This window comes from Rhincodon typus, chromosome 12 (assembly GCF_021869965.1).
Source record: "Rhincodon typus isolate 14 chromosome 12, sRhiTyp1.1, whole genome shotgun sequence".
NCBI classification, from domain to species: Eukaryota; Metazoa; Chordata; class Chondrichthyes; order Orectolobiformes; family Rhincodontidae; genus Rhincodon; species Rhincodon typus.
The window spans coordinates 48,895,744-48,921,056 of record NC_063343.1 but is presented as its reverse complement, the minus strand read 5'-3'; the positions used below and the strand labels follow the sequence as shown (position 1 = coordinate 48,921,056).

At 39.5% G+C, this 25,313-nt stretch overlaps 1 protein-coding gene across 3 annotated transcripts in view; it reads left to right on the top strand.

The window, feature by feature from the left end:
- The window catches only part of LOC109918582 (sorbin and SH3 domain-containing protein 2-like), a 101,642-nt gene that overhangs the window by 50,973 nt on the left and 25,356 nt on the right, over nucleotides 1-25,313 (top strand). For 2 of the 3 annotated variants that reach the window (XM_048604040.1, XM_048604038.1), the window contains 5 exons: nucleotides 2,815-2,929; nucleotides 4,864-4,913; nucleotides 8,044-8,195; nucleotides 19,925-20,031; nucleotides 23,205-23,251. In XM_048604040.1, coding sequence (XP_048459997.1) covers nucleotides 2,815-2,929; nucleotides 4,864-4,913; nucleotides 8,044-8,195; nucleotides 19,925-20,031; nucleotides 23,205-23,251 — 471 coding nt within the window. The remainder of the gene's footprint in view (nucleotides 1-2,814; nucleotides 2,930-4,863; nucleotides 4,914-8,043; nucleotides 8,196-19,924; nucleotides 20,032-23,204; nucleotides 23,252-25,313) is intronic. The other variant, XM_048604039.1, reaches the window with a different exon arrangement.

The window sequence follows — 25,313 nt, the reverse complement described above, 5'->3', positions numbered from 1 at the left end:
AGTGTATTTCTCCCTTCAAACCTTCTTTGACACCTGCAGGTGCGATATTCCAGAGTTCGTCTCCAGACTGCCATGAGATGTAGATGCATAGTCAGTTTGGCCATATCAGATCAACTTTAAAAAGACATGTTGGAAATTAAAACCTCGAAATGTCTATAGGAGCTCCTAAATTATGGTTTAGGTCACCAAGCCATTTCATCATAAATTGTTATTGCACTCTTGTGCTTCTGTCCTTTGGCCTATTTACTCCACATGGACACCTCATACCCTTCATCAAAATCAGCTCAATCCATTGTACCTTTTACCTTCTACCTTAATCCTTCCTTTCCAACACTTGCTCCATTTTGTCCTCCTTAACGTAGAAGTTTTTGAAATGTCTCCTTCCATTTTAGTGCTACAACAGCAATCTTAGTTTGTTTTTCTTTGCATCCTCGACACGTTGAAATGTCCCAAGATTCTTAGCAGAAAAAATTATAAAACAAAACATGACACCAAGCCATATATTGGAATAAAAGGTCAGATTATCTGAAGTTTAGGTGAAGAACCAGGCTTTAGAGAATGTCTTAAATTAGGCTATTGAGGAAGCGAGGCGGAGAAGTACAGAGAAGTTCTTCCAGAGCTTGTGGCCTTGTAAATGGGATGGATAAGGCTAGGGAGGAACTTGAAAATGAGGATGGGAGTCAAATTAGGTCAATGTGCACAGGGATAATAGAGGAAAAGGATTTGCTGAGTGTTTACTCACGGTGAGCAAAGTTTTGTATTTCTGCGAGCTTATGGAGATTAGAATAAAGGACACTGGCCAGGGATGCATTGGAATAGTTGGGTCTACAAGTAACAGAAATATGAACGATAATTTCAGCAGAAGATAAGATGAAACAGGGACAAAATCATTTATGCAAGGACTTCAGGACTCTGGAACAATCTTGAGATAATTTAATGGAGCTGGCCATTATTGAGCATAAATAACACTGGCTAGAACACTCTAGAAGATGACTACTACCGTACTAGAGTAGAATGTTAGAGTTTTAAGAGCATGTGGACATAACCATATGAAAAAGTTAAATTAGTAACTAATGTAACTATGAGATTAGAGCCTGTACATGTTTTTAACGAGCAAGTATAATAAATAGTGTTACGTTAAAGTCTAAGCTTAGAAGATTGTTCTTGATTTGCCATTCCATCAAATGTCTGTGTCAAATTTAAACTCATGGGAGACTTCAAACCACATGACTCAAGAAACTCGAGTGATGTTATGGAGGTGGGAGTAGTTGGTCTTAGTGGATGGCATAAATATGAAGTTAGATAGATGCTCATTTCAGGATCAAATGTAACACCAAGGTACAAATCAGGCAAATATCATTTTTATTTGTTCTCAGCAATAGAGGAAGGAATTTGGAGTGGAATATTTCCATTACAATCATATCTGTTAATTTGAGTACTTATGTAGAATGAGCAGCCATGATATATCTTGCAATAATTTGCTATCTATAGCAACCAATGTCCAAATTATTCGTAAGAAAATACTGGGATCAATTTTAATACTTTGCAACTATTATTTATCAATTTATAATTTTGAGATGGCTTTATGACATTTTTTGCTGATAAATTGTATGAGGAGAAACTGTATGAGAACCATTGTTGTCCATCTTATGCAAATAATGTCATCATCAAGAGCCCAAAGGCCAACAAAAGTATTGTGTCAACGTAAAGTTACCAACTTCCTACGTTATCCATGCTTCTGTATTGTCTGATATGGAAGTGCCGCTGCTGGATTGGGATGGACAAGATCAGAAATCAAATGACACCAGGTTATAGTCCAACAGGTTTATTTGAAATCACAAGCTTTTGATCACCTGCAGAGACTTATTACTCAACACTCCACTCACACCATTTGTATGATCTTTTGATCTGTCTGCCCTTGATTTCTCTGCCTATAAATTCTATGTCTGTGTGTTCTTCTCTCACTTCACCTATGAAGGGGCAATGCTCCGAAAGCTTGTGATTTCAAATAAACCTGTTGGACTATAACCTGTCTGATTTCTTACCTTCTGTATTGTCTGAAACACTTTGCCAATTTAACAAAGTGTGAGTACTTTTATACTGAAGAACCGAGCTCACTAGTTGGAGTTTTAGCTGATTTAATTCATTTCATTCAAGCCCTATGCAACCAGAGGTACTTTAATCCACCATGACATATGTCCATGTTCTTACATTTTTAATTGAAAACTTTGACAGTAAGGATAACAAGATACTGGAATCATCCCTAATTGATTCCACATATTGCACCAGAAAACTGTCAGGAAAGCATTCTACAAATTCATCTTCCAAAACATCTTCACCAATTTTATTGGTTCAGTCTTCATGAATATTGAAAGTCAACAAAAGTATTACATGGATTTTATCAGAGGGATAATATCTTAAAACACACCTGCTCTACTAGTTAAAACATTTGAATACTCATCAACTACAGGAGTCTAAAAAGCAGAACCTCCTTCCAATTCCTTCCCTAACTCCCACACACTCAACCATATTGAATTATCTCCTGTTCCAAAGACAACCCTCCTGACATTCCGCTTTTGGGAAAGACCTAGGCTCCATTTAACTTCTCCCTGCTTTTCCCTGTAGTATAACCAAGAATAGCAACTTTGTCAAAGTCACATTATTGATGCAGACTCATAGTTTGTATGACTGCTAAACTGTACACTAACACATATCATTATTGTAGTGTACTGACAATACCAATGCAAAACATGCTTTAAAGCTGAACATGCAATCTTGAAAGTCTGTTGTTAATATTTCTTCTTTTTTCATCAGATGCAAGTGGTTATATCCAAATGGCAAAGTTGATACCTGTGGCTATCAAGTTGAACCTAAAAGTGTATTTTATTATAAGCCTGGAAAGTCATCTGTTTTAGATCATGACCATTCAGTAAGTGCTTGCAGTATAAATGCTTGTCTGTTGGGAAGAAGCAAATCATATGGATAGCATATATACTTGCGAAGAGTTCTGGTAGAGGTTTGGATGGTTAATATTAAAATTAATGGATATCTGGAAACAATTGCAAGGCTGTAATCTAGTCAAAGTATTCAGCTAGCTTGACCAGAGATTTATAGACACCTAGAATGAGTAAGAACTATAAGACAGCAAAATATTTTTGATTGGAAATCCTATTTATTGCCTATATATGTTAATGCATTGAGAATGTTAATCGCGTAATGAGGTTCAGTTTGCACCTGGACTTTTAGTGAAGGAGATAGCACAAATGTTACTATATCCTTGTGAAGAGGAATGAAACTGGTGGAGAGAAAATCAGTGAGAAAAAAAATCAGTGAGAAAAAGCAAAAAACAAACTATCTTCTACTACTATTATTTGATTACCAAAGGAAGACTTAGATTCTTCAGATGTTACAATGGGAGTTCAATGTTACTTCAACAAAATAAATACGTACAGAGAGTAGTGATCTCAAACTGGGATTACCATATCAATATTGTGCTCTACCAGTCACTTTTAAAGGTGCCTACCATTGGGTATCAAAGCAATGTGTGTGTGAAGTAATGCACCACTCTCAAAGATCAAGTAACTTACACCTGTCCAAATTAGTCAGAACACATGCCAAACATACTCTCTCAGAAGTCACATGACACCAGGTTATAATCCGACAGGTTTATCTGAAATCACAAGCTTTTGGAGTGTAGACCCTTTGTCAGCTGAAGTGAGAGAGAAACACATGGAACACAGAATTCATGGGCAGAGAAATCAAGGGCAGAGAGATTAAAAAATCATACAAATGGTGTGAGTGGAGCATTATTTATTACTTTGGTTACACCTTTGCATGCTTGTACCTATCATGTTATTCCAGTCATTTGGTTTGTCTCCAGCACAACCTTATTTTTAATTTTTAGTAATAATCTCTCTGCCTCATGTAATCAGATTATAGGTCATCCCTTCGCATGTTATTCAGTTGTTGACACTTTACTCACACTGTCTAACACTTTGGATCACCTGCAGGGAATTATTATTCGACACTCCACTCACACCATTTGTATGGTCTTTTGATCTCTCTGCCCTTGATCTCTCTGTGTTCTGTGTGCTTCTCTCTCACTTCACCTGATGAAGGGGCTAGGTTTCGAAAGCTTGTGATTTCAAATGAACCTGTTGGACTATAACCTGGTGTTGTATGACTTCTGACTTTGTTGACCCTGGTCCAAGACCAACACGTCCACATCAAACACACTCTGATCAGTCTACTTGATGATTGAGTTGGAGTGTAAGTTTTCATTTATTGTTACGATGGAGAAAAGAGCAGGTATACATTTTTTTGAAACTCACAAAAATAATCTGAGACTATCACAACTGGCTTGAGATCACAGCAATTTTCTATAACGTCTTCTTATCCCTACACTAGCTAGTTGGTGTTGTCTGATTATTCAACCAGTGAGCATTCAATCTAAGCGTGGCATGATCCCTTACCTGCAAATATATCCATGGATACACACAGCCCAAAGATCAGCTGAAATGAGTGACTTTCCACTGAGCGAGAGAAAAACAAAACTGCAGGATGAGGCAAACCCTTTCTTCTTGGAATGACAGGAATCCTGCTCATTAACAGCACTAAATTATGAGTACAAAGTTTTCACACAAGCCTATGCTGGCTCTTTCAGGAATTGAACCTACTCCAAAATCCTCCAACATAATTTTGAGTGTGTTCAAACGTTTTTAGTCTCAGAAAACAAAAATAAGTGCTGTTAAAGTTGCAATCTTAGCATAAAGGATATTTAAAAGCTATGCATTGTGACCCTTTGTCCTTGAACACAGCAGTGTGCTGGTATTGTCTTTAAGCCTGTATTTATTATGATTTCAGAGACCAATACACATCAATGTTTCAGGAGCTGCATTTCTCAGTAAATCTAGGTATGTACTTGCTCATTCATTTATAAACAGGTGACTTAAACATTCAGTTTTGTAGTGCTATACAAATTTGTAGTCAGGGTATGTTTGAGGTGTAATCTTTGGTAATTGTAATCCTGTTGCAAGTTCAGCTTCCGGATAAAGGGTTTGTGATGTTGGTGGGAGTTGAATTCAAAGCCCTACATCTTGAATCACAGGATTGCATAAGGAGGCCATTTGGCCCATTGAGTCTGTACTGGCTCCCTGATCATTTTATCTTATTGCCAGACTCCTGCTTTTTCCCCTGAACCTGCAGTGTTTCTATTTAAATAATCATCTAATGCTCTGTTGAATGCCTCAATTGAACCTGTCTCCACCACACTTCGACACAGCACATTCCAGATCCTACTTGCCGTGTGAGAAAGGTTTTAGCTCCTCGCATCTGATTCTTTCACAGATCATTTTAAAACTGTGATTCTCGGTCTAATGGTGAGGGCAAACAGTTTCTCTCCATCTACTCTGTCCAGAACCTCATGATTTTGTAAACTTATATCAAACTTTTTAATTAAATTGAGGCTTGAACTCTGGGGGAATTTCTGTGCTTGGAGTTGGGGCTGGGGCCTCCATGCTCAGGTGGAGGTACAGGTGCGGAGCTGGGGTCCAGGAACCACAGAGGGGCCTGCTATTTCTGTAATAAAGGTAAAGTACTGCAGATACTGGAAATTTGAAACAAACACAGAGAATGCTGGACAAACACAACAGGTCTGGCAGCATCTTTGAAAAGAGAAACAGAGTTAACATTTTGAGTCCAATGACTTTTCTTCAGAACTGAGTTCGGGGTCACTGGAGAGAAACAGGGTAACATTTCGGGTCCAGTGACCCCGAACTCAGTTCTGAAGAAGAGTCATTGGACTCGAAATGTTACCTCTGTTTCTCTTTCCACAGATGCTGCCAGACCTGCTGATTTTCATAAAAACCAAAAGAACTGCGGATGCTACAAATCAGGAACAAAAACAAAGTTGCTGGAAAAGCTCAGCAGATCTGGCAGCATCTGTGAAGGGAAAAAACAGAGTTAGTGTTTCGGGTCCGGTGACCCTTCCTCAGTTCAGTTCAGTTCTGAGGAAGTGTCACTGGACCCGAAACGTTAACTCTGTTTTTGCTGCTGATTTTCATCATTATTTCTGTAGCTACCCTTGGGTCTGACCAAATCATTTTACAGATTGACCCTGAGTACCTCTAACTCATAATCAACTATTTTGATTGTGCAATTCAGCATTCTCTTCAGTTGTTTTGCTGATAGCTGCATTGCTATTTAACACTGAGTCTATACAGTTTCCTCAGTTTCTTTCCATATAATGTTTAGGTATTCACAATACCATTCACAGAGTATACGTGTTGCTTTTCAAAAGTCAGTTCTTTTTACTTTGCATTCAAGTTAATTCGCTTTCTACCCAAACACTTATTTTGACCAGCTCACACGATATTTCTAAAGGTGGTCCCTCTAACTTAGTTTCCTCTCCCAATTTTGTAAAATCAGAAAACTTTGACATATTTTCATTCTATTTCTGAGCTTAGATCATTGATACTAGGGTACCATACTCAGTAGTTTCTCCTAACCCGCTCCTGAACTACCTCCCATAAATTATTACTTTCCACCTTCTCAACTAGTTCTACATGTTCCTCCATGCTTTTCTTAAATCCTTAGAAGTTTGGAGATTGACAGGTAGACCCCAATATTTTGGCAGAGGCAGGGAACAAACTTGAGATCATCTTGTACATTGAAATTTACTGGGAAGGAAGGTTAGCTTGCTGGCTTTGTATTTGTGCTAAATTACAAGGCAAGACAGAAGTACTATGAATCTAGTAGCTATGGCTGAGGAAGCAAATTGCAAAAAGAAAAGGCAGGACAGCGATGCTGTGAGCATTCAGGTAGGTTCATAGGGAACGAGCACTAAGGGAGCAGCTTAGTCCAATCCATGAACTGGGAGTCGGTCCCTGTCCACAAAGTGTCCTTGCAGCAGCATTGCAATGTTAGTTACTGGTGCATCCTGTGGTGCAGCATGACAATGTAGCAGAGAGATTGAAATTGATTGGAAATGGGCTTCAATGATGCAGGGAGGCTCACAGGGTGCACGCAGCTGCTGCCCATGGAGCATGCTCTTGGATGATGGTACTGGGTGCTCAAGGTGGAGGACTGAAGTTGGAAGCAACGAGTTAGAGTCAACAGGTATCTGCTCAGACGTTCATGCTGAGAATTCTAAGCATCTAGTTTCCTCATGGTGGGCAGAAGGATCAAACATTGCATATCATTGAGGCGTGATCTGCAGTTTGTGAGGCTGACAACAAGCAATAATCCTCTCTAATCGGCATTTTGTCACGCTATATTGAGAACCTAGTCTTACATCAATATGTCTAGAAAATGCAACTAGGTTTTCTTGACATTAAGAAAAGCCTCGGTGGATTTCTTGCCAAGGCACATGCCGTTCAGAACCTCATAAAATTCCATCCTGAGTCTAATTTAGAACTTGTGATTAAATACTTGGATGTGCTTTGTTTGTGCCCTGGATTTCAATGTGGTTGATATCAAAGTCCTTAATATTTATCATGTTTAACTTGGTTTGATGCAGAAATTTTGCCTGCACGTGGAAAGAAGTAATTATTTAGAATATTGATTAACACATGTACATCTTAGTTGTGTTTCAGTTTGTATTTATTATGGTTCTCACCTCTTCTTCATTGCCATTTTAGTCTCCATTATTACGCTTTCAACCTGAAAATTTTAAGAGTTCAATTAGAAATCAAAAGCTGGGGCCTAGAGATATAAATGTCAATTGAGCTATACTCCAGCCAGCCTCCAACCTTCTTTAATAGGCAACTGTTCAGTGCTGAGACTGAACTGTTCACTGGCACGGCCTCATTTTACACCTGTGCTGCTCCTTGAGCTTTTTGGGTTGGAAACAAAAATATTGCTTATTCCTAGCTGTTGTACAAACAGTAAATGATGGCTTATAACTTCTGAACTGGGATTAAAATTATTTTATTATCCATAGGTCATAGACCAAATATTTAGTTTTCAATACTGACAGTTTACATTTGAAAACATATTTGCTTATTTTGCTAAAATGGAATGATACTTTTGTGTTAATGTCACTAGATCACTCCCAATGTTGGCAGAATCAGCTGGTCAGCTGACCTTCAATGAATCCAGGCAATGCAATGGTTCAGACATAGATCTACCTCAACTGAAGTCCATGGAAATCCAATGTTATTCATCTGCTGATCAAATCTCCATAGACAATGAAAATGGTAAAACAACATTATTCCAATATGAAGGATAAAGTAAGGATAAAAGCAAATAGCCAGATTCATGCTCAGTCAAAGTGATAGTGTGTTTCAGTTTGTGCGGGTGGTTACACATGTGTTTGTGTCTGAAGTTACAGATTGATGTGTCTGTTGCTGTCAGAGATTGTATTAATATTAACTTTCCAAAACTTTGTTTTCCAATAGTACTACAGCCTTTGCACTCTGCCGCCAACTCAAAAAGCACTTATAAGTACATAGTAACCTAAGATATTAGGGCAAGTGTAGACTTACAGTCCTTGAAGCCTGTCCTTACACTATATCATCCATCCTGGTGGTAGCCATTAACCAAAACCATAACTGGGTCAACCATGTAACTGTTGAGGTTACAGGAGTGGGGAAGACTGGGAGCTGTGTTGAGAAACTCAACTCCAGACTCCCCAAAGACTGGCCATCATCTACAAAAGAGTGTGTTGCAATACTGAATGAGTTTGTCTCCAACAATATTCAAAAGAGTTTGATAAAATGTGGGTTATAGCGCCCACTTGATTGACACTGTATCCATCACCTTAATCATTCACTCTTCCACAACTGACACACAGTGGCAGTAGTGTGTATCGTGTACAAGATGCAATGCAACAACTCTTCAATGCATTTTCAACAACAAATTCCAAACTTACAAATTCTACCACTTAGAAACGTGCATGGGAACACCACCAACTGCAAGTTCCCCTAAATGGCACACACCATTATGATTTTATTGTTTTTATTCATTAACAAGATGTGGGAGCGTCTGGCTGGGCCAGCATTCTTTTTACCCATTCCTAGTTGCCCCTGAGAAGGTGGTGGTGAGCTGCCTCTTGAACAGCTGCAGTCCATCTGTTGCAGGTAGACCCACATTGTATTTAGGGAGGGAGTTCCAGGATTGTGGCCGAGACACAACAGAGGAATGGTGATATGTTTCCACCTCAGGATGGTGATTCACTTGAAGGCAAACTTGCAGGTACCCTTGTCCTTCAAAATGGAAGTGGTTGTGGGTTTGGAAGGTGCTATCTAAGGACACTTATTGAATTTCAGCAGTGCAGTTTATAGATGGTACGCACTGCTCCTACTGGCATCGGTGGTCAAGGATTTGTGGATGTGTGCCAATGAACTGCATTGCTTTCTCCTGAATGGTGTCGAGCATCTTAACCGCAGATGGAGTTGCACTCATCCAGGGAGGTGGAAAATATTTTTATCACACTCCTGATTGTGCTTTTTTAATGGGGGACTTGTTTTGGGGAGTCGGGGTGAGTCACTTGTTGTAGGATTCCCAGCTTCTGACCTGCCCTTGAAGTCATTGCATTTACATAGCAATCCAGTTTTGTTTCTGGTCAATGATAATATCTAGGAATGTTGACAGCAGGGGATACAATGATGATTTTGTTATTGAACGTCAAGGGATGATGATTAGATTCTCCCTTGATGGATATGGTCATTGCCGGATGTTTGTGTGGTGTGCATATTTGTTGCCAGTTTTCAGCCCAAGCCTGGATATTGACCAGATTTTTCTGCATTTGGATATGAACTGCTTCAGTATCTGAGGGGTTGTGAATGGTGCTGAACATTATGTAATCATCAGTGAATATTCCACTTCTGACCTTATGATGGAGGGAAGGTCATTGATGAAACAGCTGAAGATGATTGGGCCAATGTTACTAACCTGAGAAACGCCTGTAGGGATGTTCTAGAATTGAAGTGGCTGATCCCCAAAAACCACAACCATTTTCTTTGTGCCAGGTATGACTCCAATCAGCAGAGAGTTTATTCCCTGATTCTCATTGACTCCAGTTTTGTTCTGGTTCTTTGGTGCCATACTCAGTCAAATTCAACTTTGAGGTAAAGGGCTGTCACTCTCACCTCACCTTTGCAATTCATTGCTTTTCTCCCTGTTTGAGCCAAGGCTGAAATGCGTTCAGGTGCTGAATGGCCCTGGCAGAACCCAAACTGAGCATCAGTGTGCAGTTTAATGTTAATTAAGTGCTACTTGACAGGACTGTTGATGACAGGTTCCATCACTTTACTAATAATTCAGACCAGGCTGATTGTACAGTAATTGACTTGGTTAGATTTGTCCTGCTTTTCATGTATGGAACATACCTGGGAAATTTTCCACATTGTCAGGTAGATTGTTGTGTTAGCACTGAACTGGAACAGCTTGGCTGGGGACTGGTAAGTACCGGAACACAGTCTTCAGTATTATTGCCAGAATGTTGTCAGGGCCCATGGCTTTTGTTGTTTCCAGTGTCTCCAATTGTTTCTTGATATCATGTCAGGTGAATTGAATTGGTTGAAGACTGGCACCTGTGATGCTGGGGATCACTGGAGGAGGCCGAGATGGATCATCTTCTCAGAATCTCTGACTGAAGAGGTTTGTCAATCTGATGTGCTGGGTGGCCCCACAGTTGAGGATGGATACATTTTTGGAGCCTCCTCATTGAGTGGGGTGTCCACCATCATTCATGACTGGACATGGCAGGACTGCAGAGCTTAAATCTGATCCGTTGGTTGTGGGATCACTGAGTATTTCACAAAGCATAAATTTACAACTTGCTACTTATACTGGACATGCTGTGACATCTTCAGGGCAGGCGGGATTTGAACCCAGATCTGCTGACTCAGTTGCAGTGACACTAACTTTATTACACAAGAACCCCTAGTCCCTTTCTCTAGGTATACTTTTAATCAGCCTGTTGAATCATTTCAAGGCCTATACTTGGGACAGGTAGGACATTCAGCCCAGAGCTATGGATGTTACACGGTGCCACATTACACTCATAGATATTTTCTAATCAATATGTTTAGAAATGTTATTTTGCACCTCTGGTTATGGATAGGACTTGAACCCAGGCCTCCTGGCTCAGAGGTAGGCACATTCCCACTGCACAACAAGGACTCTTTCCAGGTACTTCCTCTAAATCAAAACCACAGATTACAAATAGCTGAGGCTTCTGCACTGATCCTTGCAGCAACCCATACAGCATAGCTCATAGAGACAAGCCTTGCCAACCCAGAAACTGCCCTGTTTGTCCTTACACCTTTCAGTCCATTAACCAACTCTTTCCATATGCTGACATATTGCTCCCAAGCCCCATGAACCCTCACCTTCTGTAATAAACTTTTAGCTCACACCTAAAATGTTGAATGCTTTTGGAAGTCCAAACATCCTGAATCCACTGTTTTCTCTTTAACTACAAGTTACACCTTCAAAAAAAGCAATAAATTTGTCAAGCACAGTTTCTCCCTTTCCTAAAATCACAATAGCTGTGCATAATCATGTTAAGATTTTCTAATTGCCCTGATGCCATTTCTTTGATAATGGGTCCTGCATTTTTCTGAAGACTGAAATTGGGCTGTGGGGTTTAAAGATCCCCATTTTCTCTATCCATCATTTTGTGAACGTGAGTATAAAATTTGCTGCGTTTTACTCCTTGGGGTCAATCAATAATCTAAAGCATTTTGGAGGATGTCACAACCAAGTGCCATTCTTTCTGCAGTCAGCTTTTTTAAAACCCGAGAATGTAGCTCTCAAGGATCTCTTGGCTTTTACTGCCATTAATCTTTCCAATACTTTTCTTTTTACTGATTTTAATTGCATTAAATTCCTCACTCTTTCAACCTCATTATCTCTGGTTTGTTTCCTGTGTGAGAAGAGACAGAAAGTATTTGTTTTAACATCTCTTTTCATACCCCGTTATCATCTTATATCACCTTTAATCTCTTTGCTTAGCCATAAATGGATCACTATTCTGCTGGAATTTTTATTTCTCAATGTTTGAGATAATAAATTTCCAGAAAATCTAACCAATGTTTGATACTTATTAACTGCTTGAAGTCAAAATAATACAGAACCAAGGCTGTTAGCTAATTATAGAATGAATATTGAGTAAATCCTAGCACTGTAAAATCAAAGATTCAGGAACCTGGACAGATCTAGGGCCTCCTTGTAAAATCCCCCACGTGATTCACTCTATCTTTCACAAAATTGAGATACTGTATGGCTTACAGAGACAGAACAAGAAGACAAGTGTTGATCAGATGAGGAAGAAACCAGAGAAGACATGAAAGTGTGGAAGAAGGAAAATTGCCTTTACCTCTTTATTCACCTGCTGTTCATTGCATCTTTTCATCTTCAAGCCCATTAGCGGTTGATCTAGAAAGTGGGAACTCATTCTTTATGCATGTTCAGTAACCGGGAAGCTACTTTTAGATAGGTTATTTCCAGAAAAGCAATGACACTTACAGTATATGTCCCTCTAATATATTTAAAAGATGTTCTATTACGAAAAAAATGCAGTCTGGCAACCTACCCTGATTTGAATCTCTATTTTATCCTTTAGCAAGTCAAACTAGTTCAATTAGTTTGCAAGATGACTTTTAAAGCCAATAACAGATTTCTCATTGGTGTCACGCACACTCACTCTCTTATTTTCTTCAATAAATATCATGAGGACAATATGATGGTGTACACAGAGGGTATTCTTTGAATTATTCAGTTAGTGTAGATCTTTGAAGGTGGCAGATCATATTGAGAGGGCATTTAGCAAAGCATATCCTGAGATCTTGGGCTTTATAAATAGAAATATTGACCTAGATTTTGTCAGGGAGACAGCCTCTCCTTTGTGGTGAAGATAGCAGAAGTTGCTGAAAAGTGTAAGTTGCCCCGCCAACCATGGCTCTTCCCATTTTTTGCCGAGCCAAGAATGGTACTGGGTCAGGATTAATGTATGTACGGTTCACAAAGGCAGCTGGCATTAAAACAATCAGCTGAATTCACTGAAGTGGAATTCTGATAACCTTAGACTGTGAACCTGAAGTTAAGAGATTAGAAACAAAAACAGAAATTGCTGGAGAAACTCAGCAGATCTGGTAGCACCTGTGGAGAGAAAGCACAGTCAATGTTTCAAGACCATTTACTCATCTTCAGAACTGATAGTAGCTAGGAAAAGGTGGTATTTCTGCTGAAGACAGGTGTTTGGAGAGAAGGAAAGGAGTAAACAATTGGTTAGAGTTGAAGGCCAGAGGGAACAGCAGTTGGGCAGACAAAGGATAATGGTGAGCCAGGTAGAAAGAAAGCTGCTGCTGGGGAACATTTGGCTGGCAAGGGAGGGGAGGTGAATTAATGTCTGATGGTGGCATCCTGCTGGAGGTGGCACAAGTAATGGCTATGATCCTTTCAGATTTACCCGCACTTCACTCAATCTAGTTTCTGCTATGTAATTGGGAACTGAAACAGATGTAATTCTCACTAACAGTGAACGTAATTCAGAAAGGTAACTTAATCTTAGCAAGGTAGACTTTTAATAATCAAGTATTATATGCAAAAGTGTTGACATCAGTTAGCATGGTGTACCTTTAAAATTCTGAGAACTCAATTACAAGCTTTCATCGTGTAGTCAGGGAACCTGATCCTTGGTCTTTTGTGCAAATGATTCTCCCACAGCTTTTGTTGCTGGGAACAGGTCAAGATTCTGCACGGGAGGTGCGTGTCTGATCTTTGTGAATTGTTTAGGTAGTAATAATGTATGGTGTGATTCTGCCTCCAGAAGGATATTTTACCTGACATTATAATGCTTATATTAACACTCATAACACAAGAAATAAAACAATGTTGGGTATTGAAATATCCATCAGATATTTATTGCTGCTACTGTTATATACAAATATTATTTTCACCTACACATAAATTTCTGGACTAGTACTAAGCTGGTAAGTTGGACATAACAACACAGAACCGTGTGCTTCCGATCACACATCATGCTTTGAATGATTCCTGGGGTAAGGTGGTATGTTAGATCTTTTTACCCTCAAGTCACGTACTATGATATAGTGATGATGTGAGTACTTCTCTCAAAGGTATACTGACATATTGATCATGAGACATAACACAACAGTTTGTGTAACCCAATGGAAGAATTTAATTAAATATTCTCTAGTTACGGCGCATCACTAAAATGGAAATAACTTATATAAATTTTCAGAACTTACCCTACGGCTTGAGCCAACATTTTTTTAAAATTTTGAATTATTTGTTTCTTTTGCTAATTGTCTCCCAAATGCATTGATACTTGCTGAGGTAACCACAGAGCATCCAGTACTTTACTCTTGGAGGCCATTTTTCATCTATAAATGTTTGTTGACAACAGTAAAGTGGTGTTTGGCTTTTACTCGTTAAATTAGTGGTTAATTTTAAATTGGTTCTCGTCTGTTGTTTCCAACATCCAGCAAAGGTTACTGAACTGAAACCAGAACTATGGTGCTTGCTATATTTTTACTTACTTGTTTTCAACCCAAGGTACCTCAACCAATTTAATGTTTCAACAGAACTGAAATCATCTCACTACAGATGAAGGATTTTTTATTTTAATTTAATACCAAGTTGAAATTTAGAAGTGTTACTATAACTCAAAAGGATTCAATTCAGGTTTCCATGTTTTCTATTTATTTGGAGCATGTCCCCATGATGCCCAGTCCATTTTCAGGGCCAAGCCTTGTTACCATTTCCTAATTTTGTATCATCCACAAATTTCGGCAGCATCTTTGAATCATTGTGTATATCGTGAACTGAGTTTCTAGCATGGCTCACTTTCTGACTGACTCATGCAGAAACTTCCCTCAATGTCAACCTCTTGATTCTGTTTTGTAAACATCTTTCAATGCAAACTGGCAGCTGAATCCACACAACCTGCCTATTATCTTTTACTGTCTTATGTGACATCTTACCAAAGACTTTCTGAAGGTCAACATATAGTACATCCATTTTCTTCAAAGAATTCAGTAAGTTCAATTCACTATGAAATTTCTTTTGAAAATCTGTGCTGGCTATGTTTAATTCTATTCTCTGGCTCTATACTTTTGTTATCTTTTCATTTGAATTCAATTATCTTCCCTCGCACTAATGTTAGTTAATCCAACTGTTTCATCATGAATTACATGTATGTCTCTTTTTGAAATCAAAAAATATATTTACAGTTTGCAGACCTTTGATAATAGTTCTTTTTCTTGTCAATACCATATGCCAGATAATATTTCAGAAAGAGCTACAGTCTTTGAGAGAGAGTTTTAATGTGATTTAAAATGCATAATTGTATTCAGTAGGAACACAATAATTAAAGAATTCCTTTTGTAACTGAATTTTTAAAAATAGATTGTTTAAGCCTCAACTTTCCACAGACTTGTTTTAAGTTTGATTTTAATAAACATATGGCTCTTCTATCGCACAAATATGATTCTTGAAATGTTTCATATAATAACAGTTCAACCACCCACACTCAGAATGTGGGAAGTACTATTTCCTGTGGGAGCAGGGTTTTCAGTGGAGCAGAACCAGTGCTGAGAGTGACGTAAAACTAACATTTAGCAAAAGCTGGGGCATAGCAGGGAGTAGTTTTACCAAACAGGATCTGAGTAAGATTTTACTTGCAGAGTGTGGAACAACAGGTAACAAGGGGATTTTGCTCAAGACAGAAGTGGTTTTGAGCAAGTTGCAGCAAGCTAAGTGATATGGGAAAAGTCCTGGCGAAATCAAGATGTTATATTCAGAACTGGGATTTCTTACTGATAATGGCCTGTCAGATGTTAGCCTAAACTGTGAACATGCTAGCGTTTTGAGATTTCAGTGCTTTTAAATTAGCTCTTTGGGGAAATAACGAGGGGAAGAAAACAGAACAGCCATAAACATGTTGGGCGGAATGCTCTATTTCCAAACTGTAACAGACTATGACTTGAATCCAAAGTGAAAATAATAATTAAAATTTTCAGCTGCCTTCCTATTTTCCTATTATTATGTCTAAATTCCAGTTATAATAAAGTTGGGGGAATTACGTGAAACTGAAATCAAGCCAACTTTGCCACAGTAATATTTTAATTGTTTGTTGTGATCTGACATTTTGTATTTATGCAGTCTGAGCGGAGGAGTGTTCCACAAGCAGCCCATACAAGCCACTGGGTTCTGAGGGCCACCATTCATCATGTGAATTTACACAGGACCCACCTCAAATTGGTTCCTCTTCCCTGACCCAGCTGGCCCTATATGAGCAGTCCCCTCCCATTCTTGATCGAACTTCACTTTTGGCCCTCCTGATTACCTTCCCCTTTAAAAACTTACCTTGAACCCAGCAGCTCTTTGCAGTTGCCTGAGCATGTGTGGTAGTGTCCAGATCTCACCAAAATCATTGACATTATGCATAAAGTACAATATCGAGGGCATTTTGTGCCTATGTGCTGAGCTGCAGGGATTGATCCCTGCCTTTAGGCTGCTGTCAATGTACAAGACAGCAGAACCCTTTAATTCTTTCATAGGATTTGTGCATTGTTGGGTAGTTTAGCATTTGTTGTTCATTCTTAGATGCCCTGAAGAAGTTGGTGTAAGGGCTATATTTTTGAACCATGGTCCTTGTGGTGTAGGTACATCCAAGAGTTAATAGAGTTAGTGTTCCCAAGATTTGACCCAGTGACACTGCAGGATCTGTGATCTGTCCAATTCCTATCCGCCTGCTGGTAAAATTCCCCAGTGGAGGAAGGTGGTGGAAGAAACCATCTGACTGGGCCCAGAGATATGGAGAGGGAGGCAGAGATTCAGTATGATCATGAGAAGATTACTCCCTGACTACAACCAAGACCTCCCTCCTGGGCTTGTGAAATTTAACTAATTGTGGGATCAGAACTGGACAGCCAAAGAAGATGGAAAGCCACTGATGAATGGAAACACCCTAATAAGGGCCATTTAAGCAGACATTTTGCCAAGACTGGATATAGTTTCACATTGATTGAGGAAGGTGTCAGCTACAAGGAAGCAACCATTGAGCCGCAGAATGGGGGAGTGTAAATGTTTGATGAGGGGTGTGCAGATATTATGAAGGTAAGAGAGAAGGGTCTAGCAGGGATTGGCAGCCCCTCAGATGCAGTGATTTCCACAAAAGGCTGTTCCATCCAGCGTATTGTTCAGTATTTTTTTTAAAAAAAGGGTTTTGTTTCCCTACCTGCAGAAGACAGCAGGATTCCAGCCTTCCTCTGGAATGGCTACTATTGCTTGTGAGGTGCCAGCCCGCTGATTGACCTTGGAGGCAGGAGGACATTGTAAGTAGGATGGCATCCACCATTAAAACTCAGTGGGTCACAGTTCATTCATGCTGACAACATGCATTTCTTCCTGAAGTTGTGTTATCCACCCAATCAGAGGAACTGTGCTCATAGTTTCAAGTCAGGACGGTGTGTGATTTAGAGGGTCACTTGTTGTTGGTGCTGCTCCAATGCATCTGCTAGCCTTGTCCTTTCAGCTGTTAAATCACAGCTTTGGAAGGTGCTGTCAAAGGAGACTTGGTGTGTTGCTGCAGTGCATCTTGTAGGTGGTACATTCTGCCACTGTGTGTGAACAGTGCAGGGAGTGAAAATTTAAGATGGTTTTTTGGGGAAGCGAATCACATGGGCTGCTTTATCTGGGGTGCTGCCAAGTGTTAGTCTTGGAATAAATCATGGCTAGTGCTGCAAGATGAGAGATATTATTTTGTATTTCCTTGAGTGGATAATTTAAAACTGTCCATAACTCAGATTTATACTAAACAAACCTACAAATGTAGTAAAGATCTGTTGTTTCTCCCGTTAATATTCTGCTTAATCCTGACACTTCAGCCTGCACTGCACTGTTGCTGACGCTGAGGGATCTGGAGATAGAGCCCTCACAAGCATCTATCTACAGTGAGGAGAGACATGTGGTTGCTGTAGTATTTGCTACTAATAACCAATTTCAGTGCTTTTTCAGAGAAAGAAACATAGAAAATAGGAACAGGGCCCTTCAAGTCTGCTTCACCATGGCTGTTTATCCAACTCAGTACCCTCTTCCTACTTTCTCCCCATACCCTTTGATCCTTTAGTCCTAAGTATTTCCCTCCCTCCTTCTTGCAAACATTCAAACTTGTGGCCTCAACTGCTTTCAGTGGCAGTAAATTCCACAGGTTCACCATTCTGTAGATAAAGACATTTCTTCTCATCTCAGTCCTAAATGGCCCACCCCATACCCTTAGACTGTCACCTCTTGTTCTGAACTCCCCAGTCATCAGAAACATCCTTCCCGTGTTTACCCTGTTTAGTTCTGTTGGAATTTTATTTTCTAATCTCCAGTGAATGTAGTTCTAACCAATCCAGTCTCTCTTCATACGTCAGTACTACTCATCCAGGAATTAGTGTCTTCATTCATTAGATGCTGAAAGCAATCCATGTCATGACAGGACTAGCCAATCAATTTTCACTCACTCATACTCTCCGTCATCACCTATCTAGCTTCCCCTTTTCCCTGGCTTACTATCAACAATCCTGTTGTCTGCCTAATCTTCTTTTTCTCTCTCTCTCTGGTCTCCCTCTCCAACCATCCGCTCACTCCTTCCACTCCAGTTCCTCCAGCACCCCTCATCAGCATAAATACCATCTTTTCCAAGCTGCTACCAGTTCTGAAGAAAGGTCACTGGACCCGAAACGTTAACTCTGCATTCTCTCCACAGATGCTGTCAGACCTGCTGACTGTCTCCAGCAATTTCTGTTTTTGTTTGTATCATAGGATAACTGGTGGCTGAGAATACATAGCCTGCCAGTGAATTGGCACCTTAGGGGTGGGAGGAGAAAAGAGGCATTTGCCAAGTAAAGTTGGCAACAATGTAATATCATTAGGAACCAAGGCCTCGAGTCACAAAGAGATATATTTTCCTCCAGCTGCTGATGTGACTATAAAGTTGGTGGCAGTGGGAAGGGTAGAAACTGGACTTGTAATTACTTGGAGCTTTTCAGTAACGTTAGTGACCAGAAATCCTGAAAGCACGAGGGCTAAGAAATTAACTTTGCATTGGACACTGGTGCAAATGCACAGCATGGTCTAAAGTGGGCCGTCAAAAGTGTGAGACAGCAAGGTGCAGGGCTGGATGAACACAGCAGGCCAAGCAGCATCATAGGAGCAGAAAGGCTGACGTTTCGGGCCTAGATTGCGTCAAAAGTGTGATTTCAGTTGTGTCTGTGCTGACCTTCAGGGACTAGCTGTGACGCTAGTCAGCCAAACCTGACATAACTGGTCAGTCAGATTCCTGGAAAATCCTGTCAGCTTCTGTGCAAGGCTACCCATCTCCAGGTGGGATGGAAGATGAAGAGGAAAAGACTAAGTACAGGCTGGCAGCAGCCCATAGGGCTCCTGTTTCTCCTGCCTCTATATTGAATCCAGCAGTTCATCTTAAACATCAGGAATAAAAAGTGCAGAATGCATTTGGCAGCTGGCCCATTTGATGAAGAGAGATTTCATCCAGAAATTACTTCTGTCTCTCTTATTTTTTCTGCCCCCTGAAAATAGTGCAAATGGAACCAGATGCTCAGTGTTCTTTTTTCTGAAATGCATATAACCCAAAATCTTGCGACTGCAAAATCCTAGATTTAAAATGCCTAAAATTTAGCGAATATTACAGCAAAATCATTGCTGCTGATTGAACTTGAACTTGATACTTTCAGCGTTTCATCACACTGTTAGCTGTTAACATTCAATCAGCTACCTCTCCACAGAATGAAATTCCCAGCAGAGAGAGGGAACTGAGATCATGACAAAGTGAACTTTCTCAGAGAATTTTCCTAATTAATAACATTTCAAATCACCCAAGTGGATTTTCATCCGCGGTACTGTAATTAAAGTACAATTGACTTCATATGTTTGTTTCCTTATCCAGCAGAACCGTCCCTGGCTGATGCACCCAAACCTACAGATCAGCATTTTCAGTCCCAAAAGCCAAAGCCGCCAGAGGAGACACATGATCGAAGACAGCAACTAAATATGGTAATAGGATGATTAGTCTAAACCTTTTTAGGTTGAATATCTTTAGCTGCTTTTGCGTTTTGTACCAGTAGCTGTTGTCATTACTGCTGCAAAAGGCATTTTGTGTAAACGACTTATTCTGTGCTATCTCAGTGTTGAAGAATGAACAGATTGCACAGTATTCCTTGAACTACATTATTCAGGATAAATGAAAATTCATGGAATATGGTGACTTCTTTGTAATTCTCCATCTCAAACAACCCAATATTTTGTGAGGTTCTCTGCTGCTATGCATCATATTTTTAATATTCTATTGATTTATCAGGTGACATGGGAAATGTGTGGCAGCAATACAAAAGTGCTTTTTTTAAAAAAATCACATCCTGCAAGGTAAAAGATATTAGCTATATTGCCAATGATTACAGGCAGTGATCCCAACTTTAAAGTTTCAATGACCCTCCTTGGTTTCCAACAATTTAAATGAGACCAGATGCTCAGTACCTTTGATGCTGCTACTTTGAACAGCCAGCTAGACAACAACAAGAAAACAATGGGATCTTTCCTTCGATATTCAAATCAGACCAAATTCAGTCAGTCATATCTGCTAGGAGCCAAATCAAAGGCCAAAAGTTTTAAATAATTTAGAGTTTTAAAACTTCCACTTTAAATTTCACGAGTGCCATGTCTTACTCCCAACCTGAACTTATACCCAACAAATCACCAACTACGCAACTTTCCTTATTAAGGCAAAAAGTAAGAGACATTTGCAATGATTAATTTTGGAAATGAGCACATTGGACAAATGCATTAAAACATTGGAATCAATTCTCAGAGGAGAATCCTTGCACATTTGGATGTGTGTCACTAGATACTGATGGTTTTTACTAGACAGATATGGTTGTCACTGGGATCTTTTCGGATACAATGTATTCAGCCAACAAAGAGAGGCAATCTTTCAGAAACCTTTTAGGCAGTATAGCTGCTTTGACTTTTCAGCTTTCACAAAAGGAATCCACAAGAGGATTTCTATGGTAGATGACAAAGTTGGCAGGTTGAGTTGGCAGTGTTATCACTTCATAGGTTACATCCCAACTGAACTGCAAAATCGTACCAAATAGCCACACACCTAACAGCCATAAAGTCAGTCATGTGACTTCCAGTAAGTCCCTGCAGTTAACTGAAGCCACGTAGCTTCCAGTAGCAATCAGGTTGTCATGTGACTTTCAGAAATAGTCTTTAAACAAAGTGTCCCAAAGTGTCCTTTCAGTAACTGTTTTTTTAGAAAAGTCACTGGAAGGACACTTTGGGTCACTTTGTCAAGGAATATCCTCAAATTTCAAATGAATCAAGATTTACAATCTTCTAGTTTTAAGTCTTCAAAAACTTTCATAACGCAAATACCATCATAACAACATAAAATACAATTTGTTGATGTTGAAGCCCAATCTTCCTGAGATTGGACTTTGGTGAGTTGCAGCCAGGAATAATTCCATCAGGTCCCGCGTTTTGGTCTTTTGTTATCAAATTCCTATTTCCACCCATTGACCATGTAGTGAAATTAACCAGATACAAGCAGGAGTCTGGTGAAATCTTCTTAAGTGAGATCACAACACTAAGATTTGACAAATTGGTACAACACTCTGAGGGCACTGCACTCAGGTCTCAAAGATACTTCTCGAAAATCTGGGAGTTTGAGATTCCAGTGAAGTTCATATTGCCATAGGAATTCCAAGCTTGGAATCCTGTTTTACAATACAGTCCCAAACACCAGAGAATTCCATATAGTCCTGTTTTCACTTAAGCTTGATAATTTTCTGTACTGTGCAATGAGGAAACAATTAAATGAATGCAATTGTGGCAACTTTTTTGGCTTTTGCTTCCCTCCTGTGAGCAATCCAGCTTCACAACCTATAAACATACCACTCGATGATGTAATCTGTTAATCCAAAGACACACTGATTCATTTATGGCAGAAGTGTCCAAGAATGTTCTATGTACAGCACATAGACATACACCAATGGAGATTCAATGGAGCCACAGTTTATTTCTTATATGAATATATTTCAAGTTGCTAATGCCGTTAGATCTTACTGTTCCAATGGAAGATATATCTACCAAAATCAGCATCCCTAAAAACAGATATTTCAAGCTTCCAGTCAATGGAATAAGAAACATAAGTTCAGATATGATTCAATTATCCATGACTAATAAGCTGCATTGTTAGTTTAGAAGCTGTCAGTCACACATCGGATAAAGGAGTTATTACACTTGGATTCTCAATCAAATAATTCAAGGATTCATTCTCAATAATTATTCAAGGTGTCAACTAGGAAGACTATTGCAGCTTTTTCAGTTGAAGGTCAATTTAAAGTGGAGGTATGGGAGAACCATTAAAGCGGTAACTTGAAAATTAACAAATCAAACATGATTTACTGTAAGTGGTGTCCATAACTATTATAGTATAATATAAAGCAGGTTTTAATTATTATGCACTTCTTTGATATTCAAGAAAAAAAAGTGACAATACAGAAGACTAAGTAATGCACAGCATTATAATTACCCAGAGTACTGTGATTCCTCCAGTTCTGAATGACCACAAACAAAAATAAGAAGGATAAAAAGTGATAGGTTGTTGTACCTAATTTGTCAGGGGTAAAAAGAGGGGCAAATCACACTAATTTAGCACTGCACTGTCTTCATTAAATCTACTGCCATTTTTCTCAGTTGTAGACCTTCACTCAGATTTCCCAGGTCAATTTTATTCTTCCTAAATATTTATAAATCTATTGCATGACAAAGGGGCCCTTGAAGCAAATAGCTGAAAATAAGTGCGGCAGGTGCCAGGCCAGTTCAGCTGAGGATTCTCCAGCAATATTGCCCTACTCCCACAACTGCCAATGCCGCATAAGTACAATACCAGCCTATTGAGTAAGAGGGGACAGCTCCTTGTCTTCTTGGCCATTCCAGTCCCCCATCTCATGAATTGCCCAAGATTCTCTGCCAGTGGGGCTGGATGCCCAGCATCGATGTCTTTGCTCAGAAGGTTTATCATAATGACTGGCCATTATTGCTTCACTTGGTTCAGACAAGTTTTGATGATGTATCACCAATCCAGATTAATTTCTAGACCAAGATCATCAGACATTTTCTATATTAAAGAGGTTATCTTTTGTCTTTGAATTTTATTCTTCCAGGAACTGACTGTAAGAGCGAAGTATGACTTCCATGGCCACACGTCAAAGTGAGTTTCAATAATCTTTTATTAATTAAAGAATTTCAGACATACTGTTTACATGTATTAATGTGTATGTGTGCCTGTAGAGAATGAAACAAACTTCTCTTCCAGTAAATATTCAACAAGGTTTTTGTACAAGTAGCTGACATTGTGTCAAAAATTACTTTAAGGTTTCTTTCTTTACTATTTCCTTCTTCAGCTTTTCACCTACAGGTATTCAAATCAATACAATTATATGATCATTGTTATTGGCATTGGAATCTGCACTTGGAAGGGTCTATAAAGCAGTGGGATTGGATTGGGATGAAGGTGAGCAGGGGCACTTTTCAACAGAGCCCCGCTTCTCAATATTAGGTCCCTTGATCAGGAAGTTAGAGCCTTTGAACTTGGATGATTGGGACAAATTAAGTGAATGGGCACATGCACGGCAGATGAAGTATAATGTGGATAAATGGGAGCTTACCTACTTCGTTAGCAAAAGGAAAGGCAAATTATTACCTGATGACAATACATTGGGGCAGGGGGAGGTGCAATGAGGCCTGGGTGTCCTTGTATACCAACAGCTGAAAGTAAGCATGTAGGTGCAGCAGGTAGTGAAGAAAGCTAGTGGCATATTGGCCTTCATGGCGAGAGGATTTGAGTACAGGAGTAGGGATACCTTGTTACAGCTGCGGCCTTGGTGAGACCACATCCGAAGCATTGTGTGCAGCTTTGGTCTTCTTTATATGAGGAAAGATGTTTTGGCTCTGGAGAGAGTGCACAAAGATTTATCAGACTGATTCCTGGGATGGCCAGACTGACATATGAAGAAAGATTGGATTGGTTAGGACTTTATTCATTGGCATTTAGAAGAATGAGGCATTATCTCACAGAAACCTATAGAATTCTAACAGGATTAGACAGAGTAAATGCATGAAGGATGCTCCCAGTGAATGGGGAGTTCAGACTGGCATCACTGTCTAAACATGCAGGGTAGGACACTTAGGACTGGGATGAGGAGAAATTTTTTCAACCACAGAATGGTGAGCCTGTGGAATTTACTGCCACAGAAAGTGGTTGAGGCCAAAACATTGAATGCTTTCAAGAATTAGAAAGATATAGTTCCTAGGACTAAGGGGTCAAATATTATGGGACATTTGCTGGAACAGGGTACTAATTTGGATGATCAGCCTTGATCAAATTTAATGCGGAACAGGCTTGAAGATCAAATGGCCCTTTTTTAATGTTTGAATGGAAACACCACTCACCTCTGGAACCTGTAAGAAAGCATTCCAGTGTTTGCTTATCTTGTTCCCCATATGGTAAACCTCTCCTGCCTGCCACTGAGTTAATACCAGTGGCTGCAGGATGCCACCCTGGACTTGGCATTAATTGGCTATGTAAAGACCTGAATTGGCAGTGGGAGAGGAAGGCTGGTTACAGACCTTCCCACCATGGACTTAGAGTGGAGGTGGGAGGTGCCAGGTCCCCATCTGCCACCCTCCTTCCCTGTTAAATGCTTCTCCAGATAAACATAAAACACAAAGTTCCACCATTCTCCATCAATAGCTGCCCTGAGCAGGTATTGGTGGGTCTTTGCTTTGAACTGCTACAGTCCTTGTGCTGGCAATCCCCATAACAGTGGTCAGTAGAAATCAATAAATCGGTTGCCTGATATTGCGATGAGTCTGCTCCTGTTAAATCAGTATTACTCAGTGGGTAAGCCAACTGCTTAAATCCAAAACCCAGGCTGATGCAATATCTTGGGATCGAGTCCATTCCTTTAAGAGATTAAAAAAGAATACTTGAAAGAGGATGGACAATATGAGAAATAAAATCAGCTCTGAAATTTATTTTGGCGCGAATTTTGGATTTTAAATGTTCATCAGCAGTGATTAATATATCATAAATATATCACTAATATATTATAAACCTTATAAAAATTTGAAAAAAGAATGATTTAATTTAGTGATAAAGCTGCTGGAATGCATCTGTTAGTAACTAAGTGCTGTTTGTTTAGTACCTTGATTGTTTTATCCCTTGAGGACAGGGTAGCTAGCTGAATGGGTGGGCTAGATATAAAATTACA